We start from the raw sequence: 11,474 nt of genomic DNA on the forward strand, positions 1-11,474 counted from the left end.
ATTGACCAATGAATGGATAAAGAAGGTGTGGTATATATATATGGTATATATATCTATTATATATAGATATCTATATATAATAGATATATATACACACACAGGCATACTACTCAGCCATAAAAAAGACAAAATCGTCCCATTTGCAACAACGTGGATGAAACTTGAGGGCATTACGTTAAGTGAAATAAGTCATATAGAGAAAGAGAAACAGTGTATAATTTCACTCATGTGTGGAAGATAAACAAACACATTGATAAATCAAACAGATTAGTGGTTTCCAGAGGGAAAGGGAGTTGGGGGGTGGGTATAAGGGGTAAAGGGGCACATATATATAGTGACTGATAAATAATAACGTACAACTGAAATTTCACAATGTTTTAAACTATTAGGACCTCAATAAAACTTTTAAAATGCATTCTTGGGTAATCTGAGACTTAAAGGGACATCATATACATTAATTATTTAGCCCAATAAATTCACAGCTCAATTATCAAAGTAATACAAGCTGAAATAGCAAGTACCTTTCCTTTTCTCTTCTAACATAGACTCATTCTCTATGAAATAATCACATGCAATATTAAAAATACAGAATTTTTTGATATAAAGCTAATGCCTCCCACTCAAAAACAATATCTTAATAAACATTTAAAACAGAATGGTTTTACTTTGTACAAAGCAATAGGTCTATAAAGCATTCATATCCACAGCTGTAATATACACAGACAATGATTTCAGCTTCCTCACAGTCTTCTAAAAATGCAATTAAACCCTATTTATCCAGACAATTTTATGATTCGTGGAGTTGACTCAGAAGTTTTATTCTAATGCCCCCTGTCACTTGTACAGAATGATATTACACACCAAAGCAATCCTTGAAGATGCTATCTCATCTTTATTAAACTCTGTGGACTGATGTATATTTTCCCAACTTTCACCTGGATAAATAGACTGACTTGTTCTCCCCACTTCACGCATCACCATTTCTAGTATCAAAGATGTGTTTAGGATCCTCTGGGGCCCATTCTGCAGATTTGTCTGCTGCATGTCACCTTTCACTTGTGAGGGGCCTCCAGGCTGTAGTCCATGCTATAAAAACAAACTCAAGTTTAAGAGAGCCCAAATACAAGCTAAACTTTCTGCCATCAATATTTTAAAAATCCCCTCATTGTTTATAGCCTGCCGTTGTAGTAGGACCCATGCCTGAACAACAGGTTAAGTCCTATAGATCTCTAAGATTCAGACTCCCTCAGGCTAGATTCTAGATCTTGCAAGCAATTGTGGGACAGTGATTTCAAACCTTTGCTCTAAAGGAGTACTGACAGAATTTCCCATTACAAATATTCCAATGTACATCTTTAAAGAACCAAAGCCAAAATATTTTTATCAGGCTCAAAGAAAGTATTGGTGTTTTCCAAAATCCATCACAGCTCCCTTTACAGCCCAACTCCATTAGCAAAATTCTCTGCATTGCCTAAGAAACTAGCAAGAAGAGGAGGCTCCTGGTCAATTGAGTATCTATCTACATAGGAAAGCCCTTTGTGTGAATTATGTTTTTTTCTTTTTTTTTTTTAAAGATTTTTTTTAATTTTTCTCCTTTTTCTCCCCAAAGTCCCCCGGTACACAGTTGTATATTTCGTTGTGGGTCCTTCTAGTTGTGGCATGTGGGACGCTGCCTCAGGTTGGTCTGATGAGCAGTGCCATGTCCGCGCCCAGGATTCGAACCAACGAAACACTGGGCCGCCTGCAGCGGAGCGCGCGAACTTAACCACTCGGCCATGGGGCCAGCCCCGAATTATTTTCTTAATATATGTTTTTCCCATGAAATAGAAACAACTTTTGATTATTACGATTATTACAATTGGGGTGAAAAAGAGGGGGGAGGGGACAAGATGAATCAAAGTGACAAGCAATAAAAACTCAACTGTGAAAAAAAATATTTGTTTCTATGAGCAACACATAAGGTTAAGACGGAGAGGGCAGTGTAAAGTCATGCAAAGCGTTTAACAAAATATACATAAATGTTAGGGAAGTTAGGATTACAATAGTTCTTAACAGATAAATGTGTATATTCATACTTCTATCATATCAGTCAATAAACTAAAGCTACATGAAAAAATGAAACAAGTACTTGATCAAGATGTAAAATCAACCAGTTTATTTTAAAACTACCAATTGTATTTAGTCAGTAATAATGAGTGAAAGCAAACACAAATCTTAGACTGAATAATAGAGAATATTTTAAAACACAAGTACAAATGGCCCCTCTGGTTTTTCCCCTTTAACTCCCAGTGCTCTTGGTTTCTTTATGATGTCACAGTCGACATCACTATTTGAACTTACAGTGCTTAAGTTCTGGCAAATCACAAGGGGGGGAAATGGCTACACCAAGATTGTAAGTTGTTTTCTCAAATTTTATGTCTTCAAATAATTAAAATGCTCTAGTTAGCTTTACATTTATTCTCTTTAGTGTAAAGAGATGTTTGGGTATTTAGAAGGAGCTGTTTATTTTTCAACTATTTGTGTATTTTCTATATAATTTTCTTATTTATTTCTAACTCAATTGCTTGGCGATCATAGGATATTCCCCAGAGATTACACAAAGAATTAATGGACCACATCTACGTACCACTTTTTAAATCTCAAATTTAATAATATTGTTTCATGAACCTGAAATATCTCCTCTTTCATAGCACTTAGAATAGAGAAGTTCATAACCATGCTGAAAATAAAAATTTCTTCATCATTGTATAAATGTACTTTGGGTAGATCCAAACCTAGAGATTCAGATATAGCGAGGTAAGTAATTTTAATGCATGTCGTCAATAAAGAAAACAGTAGACCAGATAATGTATTGGTTAATACATCCTAAATTGTATTCAATTAGTTCATTCAAATTTTTATAAAGTAATAGAAATGTGCCAGGTCTTATGCTGGGGACCAGATCTTTAATGAAGGAATCAAGATTTTTTTTTAAATTGAGGTCACATTCGTTTATAATGTTATATAAATTTCAAGTGTACTTCATATTTCAACTTCTGTATAGACTGCATTGTCTTCAATACCAAAGGTCTAGTTGCCATCCATCATTATACACATGTCCCTTTACCTCTTTTGCCCTCCTACCATCCCTTCCCCTTTAGCAGCTACCAATCTCTTCTCCATATCAATGTGTTTCTTTATCTTCCACATATGAGTGAAGTCATATGGTAATTGTCTTTCTCTGTCTGACTTATTTCACTTAGCATAATACCCTCATGGTCCATCCATGTTGTCACAAATGGCAAGATTTCATCTTTTGGCTGAGTAGTTTGCCATTTGCCATTGTACTTATATACCACATCTTCTTTATCCATCCTGTGTCAGTGGGCACTTAGATTGCTTTCAAGTCTTGGCTATTGTGAACAATGCAGCAATGAATATAGGGGTGGAAGGATCTTTCCAAGTTAGTGTTTCCGTTTTCTATGGATAAATACCCAGAAGTGGAATAGCTGGATCGTGTGGTATTCTAACTTTATTAGGAATCTCCATATTGATTTCCATAGTGGCTACACCAATTTATGATACATTTTTTTTACTGAGTTCATAATAGTTTACATGATTGTGGAATTTCAGTTGTACATTATTGCTTGTCCCTCACCATAAAAGTGCTCCCCTTCATCCATTATGCCCATCTTCCACTCCCCTTCCCCTGGTAACCACTGAACCATTTTCTTTGTCCATGTGTTTGTTTATATTCCACATATGAGTGAAATCGTATGGTGTTAGTCTTTCTCAAGTGGCTTATTTTGCTTAGCATAATACCCTCCAAGTCTATCTATGTTGTTGCAAAGGGGATGATTTTGTCTTTTTTATGGCTGAGCAGTATTCCATTGTAAATATATACCACATGATCTTCATCCAATCATTGTTTGATGGGCACTTGGGTTGTTGCCATGTTTTGGCTATTGTGAATAGTGCTGCAGTGAACGTAGTGGTACATCTGTCACTTTAGATGGCTGATTTCAAGTTGTTTGGGTAGATATGCAGTAGTGAGATAGCTGGGACATATGGTATCTCTATTGTCAGTTTTTTGAGGAATCTCCATACTGTTTTCTATAGTGGCTGCACTAGTTTGCATTCCCACCAGCAGTGTATGAGTGTACCCTTCTCTCCACACCCTCTCCAACATTTGTTATTTTTAGTCTTAGTTGATTATAGCCATTTTAACAGGTGTCAGGTACTATCTTAGTGTAGGTTTGATTTGCATTTCCCTTATGATTAGTGATGTTGAACCTCTTTTCATGTGTTTATTGGCCATCTGTATATCTTCTTTGGAAAAATGTCTGTTCATATCCTCTACCCATTTTCTGATTGGGCTCTTTGCTTTTGTGTTGTTCAGTTGTGTGAGTTCCTTATATATTATGGAGATTAACCTCTTGTGGGATATATGATTTCTAAATATTTTTTCCCATTTGGTGGGTTGTCTTTTGATTTTCATCCTGGTTTCTTTTGCCTTGCATAATCTCTTTAGTATGATGAAGTCCCACTGGTTTACTTTTTCTTCTGTTTCCCTTGTCTGAGAAGACATGATATTCGAAAAGATCCTTTTAAGTTCAATGTTGCAGAGTGCACTACCTATATTAGCTTCCAGGAGTTTTATGGTTTCAGGACTTATCTTCAAGCCTTTGATCCGTTTTGGGTTTATTTTTATGTTTGGCTTGAGAATATGGTCTGCTTTCATTCTTTTACATGTGATTGTCCAGATTTCCCAACACTGGTTATTGAAGAGCTTATCTTTTCTGCACTGTATGTTCTTGGCAGCTTTACCAAAGATTAGCTTTTGTAGATGTGCAGTTTTATTTCTGGGCTTTCAGTTCTGTTCCATTGATTTGTGTGCCTATTTTTGTACCTGTACCATGCTGTTTTGATTACTATGGCTTTGTAGTGATGCCTTCAGATTTGTTCTTTTTTCTCAGGATTGCTTTAGCAATTTGGGGTCTTTTGTTGCCCATATGAATTTCAGGATTCTTTGTTGTACTTCTGTGAAGAATGTCATTGGGATTTGGATGGGGATTGTGTTGAGTCTGTAGGTTGCTTTAGGCAGTATGGTAATTTTAACTATATTCTTCTAATCGATGTGCCTGGAACGTCTTTCCACCTCTTTATGTCATCATCAACTTCTTTCAGGAAAGTCTTGTAGTTTTCATTGTCTAGGTCTTTCACTTCCTGGGTTAAATTTATCCCAAGATATTTTATTCTTTTTGTTGCAATTGTGAATGGGATTGTGTTCTTCAATTCTCTTTTTGTTAGTATGTTATTAGAGTATAGAAATGCTACTGATTTATGTAAGTTTATTTTATAACCCTGCAACTTTGCTGTAGTTATTGATTATTTATAATCATTTTCCAATGGATTCTTCGTGGTTTTCTATATATAAGATCATGTCGTCTGCAAACAGTGAGAGTTTCACTTCTTCATTGCCTATTTGAATTCCTTTTATTTCTTTCTCCTGCATGATTGCTCTGGCCAAAACCTCCAGTACTATGTTGAATAAGAGTAGTGAGAGTGGACACACTTGTCTTGTTCCTGTTCTCAGAAGGATGGCTTTCAGCTTTTGCCCATCGAGTATGATGTTGGCTGTGGGTTTGTCATATATGGCCTTATTATGTTGAGGTATGTTCCTTCTATACCCATTTGATTGAGAGTTTTTATCATAAATGGATGTTGGATCTTATCGAATGCTTTCTCTGTGTCTATTGAGAGGATGATGTGGTTTTGATTTCTTATTCTGTTAATGTGGTGTATCACGTGATTGACTTGCAGATGTTGAACCATCCCTGTGTCCCTGGTATAAATCCCACTTGATCATGGTGTATGATCTTTTTCATGTATTGCTGTATTTGGTTTGGTAAAATTTTTGAGGATTTTTGCATCTATGTTCATCAGTGATATTGGCCTTTAGTTTTCCTCCTTTTTGTTGTCCTTGTCTGGTTTTGGGATCAGGATGATGTTGGCTTCATAGAATGTGTTAGGAAGTACTCCATCTTCCTTGATTTTCTGGAATAGTTTGAGAAGGATAGGTATTAAATCTTCCTTGAATGTTTGGTAGAATTCTCCAGAGAAGCTGTCTGGGCCTGGACTTTTATTTTGGGAGAACATTTTTATTACTGTTTCAATTTCTCTACTTGTGATTGGTCTATTCAGATTCTGTATTTCTTCCTGATTTAGTTTTGGGAGGTTTTAAGAGTCTAAAGAATTTATCCATTTCTTCTAGGTTGTCCAATTTTTTGGCATATAGTTTTTCATAGTATTATCTTACAATCTTTTGTATTTCTGTGGTATCCATTGTGATTTCTCCTCTTTCATGTCTAATGTTATTTATTTGAGTCTTCTCTCTTTTTTTCCTTAGTGAGCCTGGCTAAGAGTTTGTCAGTTTTGTTTAATTTTTCAACGAATCAGCTCTTTGTTTTATTGATCCTTTCTACTGTCTTTTTTGTTTCAGTTTCATTTATTTCACCTCTAATTTTTGTTATTTCTCTCCTTCTACTGACTTTGGGCTTTGTTTATTCTTTTTCTAACTCTGTTAGGTGTAGTTTGAGACTACTTATCTGAGATTTTTCTTGTTTATTGAGGTCAGCCTGTATTGTGATTAATTTCCCTCTTAGGACAGCTTTTGCTGCCTCCCAAATGAGTTGGTATGGTGTGTTTTCATCTTCATTTGTATTCAGATAATATTTGATTTCTCCTTTAATTTCTTCAATGATACACTGGTTGTTCAGCAGCATGTTGTTTAATGTCCACATTTTTGCCTCCCTCCAAGCTTTTTTCTTGTAGTAAATTTCTAGTTTCATAGCATTATGGTCAGAAAACATGCTTGATATTATTTCAATCCTCTTGAATTTGTTGAGGCTTGCTTTGTTCCCCAACATATGGTCTATCCTTGAGAATGTTCCATGTGCACTTGAGAAGAATGTATAACCTGCTATTTTTTTGGATGGAGTGTTCTCTATATTTATCTACTAAGTCCATCTGGTCTAGTTTTTTATTTAATTCTACAATTTCCTTGTTGACTTTCTGTCTCGTGATCTATCCATTGGTTTTAGTGGACTGTTGAGGTCCCCAACTATTTTTGTATTGTTGTTGATATCTCCCTTTAGTTTTGTTAATAGTTGCTTTACATACTTTGGTGCTCCTGTGTTGGGTGCATATATATTTATAAGTGTTATGTCTTCTTGATAGAGTGTCTCTTTTAGCATTATAGACTGCTTCTCTTTCTCTCCCTTTACCAGTTTTGCCTTGAAGTCTACTTTGCCTGTTATAAGTATGGTGACTCCTGTTTTATTACATTCACTATTAGCTTAGAGTATTGTCTTCTATCCCTTCACTCTGAGTCTGTGTTTGTCTTTGTGGCTGAGGTATGTTTCCTGGAGGCAGCATATTGTTGGGTCTTGTTCTTTAATCCATCCTGCCAGTTTGTGACTTTTGATTGGAGAGTTAAATCCATTTATATTTAAGGTGATTATTGATATATGAGGGCTTAATGTTGCCATTTTATCACTTGTTTTCTAGTTCTCCTGCATTTCCTTTGTTTTTCATCCTGTGTGTTTAAGCCTACCAATTGAGTTATGTAGGTTTTTATGTTGTGTTTCTTTGTTTCCTCCTTACTTATTTGTGTCTCTGTTATGCTTTTTTGTTTAGTGGTTACCATGAGGTTTTTATGGATAATCTCATAGATAAGATAGTCCATTTTCTGATGGCCTCTTATTTCCTTAGATTAAACCAATTCAGTCCCTTCCTCCTCCCCTCCTAGTTGTTTCTGTCACATCTTATTTAATCTTGTATTGTGAGTTTGTGGTTAAAATTTCAAGATTATCTTTCTTTTGGGTGTTTTCCTTCTCTTTCCATCTTTAATGTTATACTTGAGTATTTCCTAACCTGTTCTGATGTGAAGCTAGAATTTTCTGATTTTGTCTACCTATTTATCTCCTTACTCTGTGGTTTGCAACCCCTATATCCCCCCCTTTTTTTTTCAGGTATTAGGGCCTTCTTGAGGATTCCTTGTAGAGGGTGTCTCGTGGCAATGAATTCCCTTAGCTTTTCTTTATCTGAGAAAGTTTTTATTTCTCCACCTCATCTGAAGAATATTTTCACTGGATAGAGTATTCTTGACTGAAAATTTTTGTCCTTCAAAGATTTGAGTATGCCATTCCAGTCTCCTAGGCTGTAAGGTTTCTGCAGAGAAATCCTCTGAAAACCTGACAGGGGCTTCCTTGTCGGGTCCAAGAGCTGCATATTCTGAGCTCTCTGTGTTCTCCACGATCCCAGGCACTGGAGCCAGAGCTGGGCAGGTGGGGCGGGGCACTTTCTTCTGAGTGCTTTTGTGGCTTACTGGCTCTGCTCTTCCTATCTGCTGTCCTGGGGTGTTGGCTTGATGATATCACCTCCACCATAGCTTCCAACTTGGTAGGGGGCTTTCCCTTAGGCTACGAGGGACCTCAGGGAACTTTGATGTTCCCGTGAACAAGTATCCCTTCCCTCTCAGAGGCCACGTGCAGTCCCAGGTTACAGTCTTTTGGGGAGACAGCAACGTTTCTCTTATCCCATTCCACCTCCTGCTATGGGGGCGCCAGCCTCTCTGTTCTCCAACATATGTCTGTGTGGGTCTCAGACATCTTTTGTGTTTTGCGAGTATACTCTGTTGGAGTATGAATGTCTTTTTTGTTGTATCATGGAAAGGAGATATTCCCAGGAGAGTTCACTCTGCTGTGATGCTGATGCCACTCAAGATACTTTTTTGTTAATATACTTTATTTCTTAATATTTATGTATTGTCAAAATAAGTAAAACTGTATGAGAGCATGTTTATATGTGTTTAAGCCCAAAACTCACTCATGATCAACAATGGCTTTATTTCTGTAATATAACAGGATGATGTAGAATATTTTTCTAGCAGATCTTAATAATTGTCTCCAATACAAATAAATAAAAGTTAGATTATAAAATTCCAATTTATGGAAATAAACATGTTCATATATTACTAAAACTAATGGAAACTTATAAATTGAAAATACATTGCAACATATTTTTATTTCTCAGATTTTCCTGGAGAACGAAAAAACTCAAACCCTATATCAATAGTGGTGGTGCACACTGACACATACATTCCTAGACACACTCATATGCCATTGAATGATTTGGATTTGTTTAATTATTTTGAAGATCTGATTTTACCTAACCATACTGTTTTTAAAGGAATGTCTTATCTAAAATTCAATTTAAAGAGAATTTGGAGTGTGAGATGGGGAAAAAGAATTCATTCACATTTTTATGATGAAAAATAAAGTCTACATTTCAGATATGATAAGTTGGTGAGGCTTTTTTTTAACTGGTTTTATCCACCTTGTTTTTAGTTTTGTTGAAGTTTGTGCTAAAAACACACATTGGCTCATCTCTATTTTTCTGGAATAAATTAATATTACATAATAATAGAGATCTGAGAATGAAAAATATTTCACTGCTGCTGGTGGCAAGCAGTTATACATAATAATGAGATTGAGTGATTTTGTATAAATTAATTAAAAATTTTCCCTCTTATTTTAATAGCCAGAAAGCAAGCTTTGGGACCTCTGGTAATTACATTCCAGGTAAGAAGAATTCAATTTTATTTTTAAATATATGATTAATTTTAGGGATAAGTTATCATTATCCTCCATTCAAAGTGATAAAGCAATACCTGTCATGGAGTAAAATAAAAATCAACTTTTTATTTTCCAAGGCACCTTTCACATGGGCTCAATGAACACCTTCTAAAGATATTTTGTTTTTAAATCCAAAGAAGATTAAGCAAATACTCAGCAACAAAAAGGTGGACATATTTGCAGATTAGAAATCATATAATCAGATCATTCTGTTGAAAGACAATGTAGAAATTGGCTAAACAACTTCTCACCCATGTCAGGAATGTCTTCTACTACATTCCTGATAGATTTTATCAGGCTTATAACTGGCCAAAAAATTCATTACTTGACAAGGCCAGTCAATCAGATTTTGAAGGACTTCATATATCAAGTGATTATCCCTCACATATTGAACCTAAATATGCCTCTCATTCTGTATATTTTCTCATTGATCCTGATTCTGTCTTTGGGAGAGTCACAGGACAAGTCTATTTTCTCTTACACACAGTATTATTGCACATACTTAAACACAGTGAAGACATCTCTCTCACTGGTCTCATTGGTAACCTAAATGACTATAACCATTTCTATTATAGTTTCCAGGTAAATTTATCATCCCAGTCACAATTCTGTAGGTACCCTTTATCTGTCAATTTTCTTCATTAATATGCCACCTATGACAATGCAGTTCTTAGGGGTATAACATTTACTCTTGTAGCTTGGAAAATGATTACCAACTAAGAGGATCTTAAGCATCAACATTTAGATTCAATCATACGTTTACTAAATGTTTTATAACAGGTACTTCCCTAAGCACTTTGGGGGTTACAGAAGTAGTAATTATATTTTCTGTTCTCAATAGAATTGTAATCTAACCCAAGGAGTACAAAGCAAAAATCTAGACTGGAAGAGATAGAAAGATGAAAAGGAAGCAGAAAAATTGTTTTTTTCCATTTATATTACAGAATATTAGTTTCACAGTGACTATTTTATACAGTTATCTGTAAAGCTGGTCAAAAATCAATTTTTATTTTCTCCTATCAATAGCAGATATTTTCAAATATTACCAAATAAATGAAGTCATGATTTGAATCATTTGTTCATTACATGAAATGTATTAGCTTGACAATTATAATTCTGATGAAATCTTATTTACTCTAAAAATTATGTTTAATATTTTCTTATCTCAGTCAGTGAATTAAACAGAAAATCATGGAATCAGCAATACTTTACTCTGGCATTTCCCAAACCACCACGGCCAGGAAAAAAAAGGAGATCAATGCCTTCCCAAATACGAGAAAATAAAATTCCTGTGAGTATTGAAAAGATCATATAATTTTACTAGTAATAAACTTGTGAAATCATATGTAGGTTACAGATCAATGCTGACCAATGATATTTCTATGATGATGCAAATATTTTATATCGTAGCTCTCCAATGTTGCTCTTAAACACTGGAAATCAGGCTAGTGTAACTTAGGAACTAAATTTTACATTTCATTTCAAAACAGATGTGACTTAAATACCAAATTGGATAGCACAGTTAAAAGCAATTCAAATTCTACTACTTGAAAAAAGTAAATCTATTTTATTTGCATTTCATGGTATAAAAATTACCCTCCTATTTCATATTAACTATTTGTTCATAAACCTCACATTATAAAAAATATATATCCACAGAGCAGGAAAATCTGGAGATCCTAATGCTACAGTTAGTATGAACATTCACAAAATTTTCCCCAGGTGGAGAAACGCCCTAATGAGAATTAGGGAGTTACATTATAGCCTGATACAGTTTCAGTAACATTTCCTGTAACA

At 35.0% G+C, this 11,474-nt stretch overlaps 1 protein-coding gene across 13 annotated transcripts in view; it reads left to right on the forward strand.

The window, feature by feature from the left end:
• The window catches only part of LOC103548720 (cylicin-2), a 56,289-nt gene that overhangs the window by 11,582 nt on the left and 33,233 nt on the right, over positions 1–11,474 (forward strand). For 7 of the 13 annotated variants that reach the window (XM_070596988.1, XM_070596989.1, XM_070596985.1 and 4 more), the window contains exons 1-3: positions 2,302–2,392; positions 9,583–9,623; positions 10,847–10,968. In XM_070596988.1, the coding sequence (XP_070453089.1) occupies positions 2,376–2,392; positions 9,583–9,623; positions 10,847–10,968 (180 nt within the window). In that variant the 5' untranslated portion in view covers positions 2,302–2,375. Of the gene's footprint in view, positions 1–2,301; positions 2,393–9,582; positions 9,624–10,846; positions 10,969–11,474 lie in introns of those variants that run through there. The other 6 variants (XM_070596990.1, XM_070596991.1, XM_070596987.1 and 3 more) reach the window with 1 other exon arrangement.

The sequence above is a fragment of the Equus przewalskii genome, chromosome 26 (assembly GCF_037783145.1).
Source record: "Equus przewalskii isolate Varuska chromosome 26, EquPr2, whole genome shotgun sequence".
NCBI classification, from domain to species: domain Eukaryota; kingdom Metazoa; phylum Chordata; class Mammalia; order Perissodactyla; family Equidae; genus Equus; species Equus przewalskii.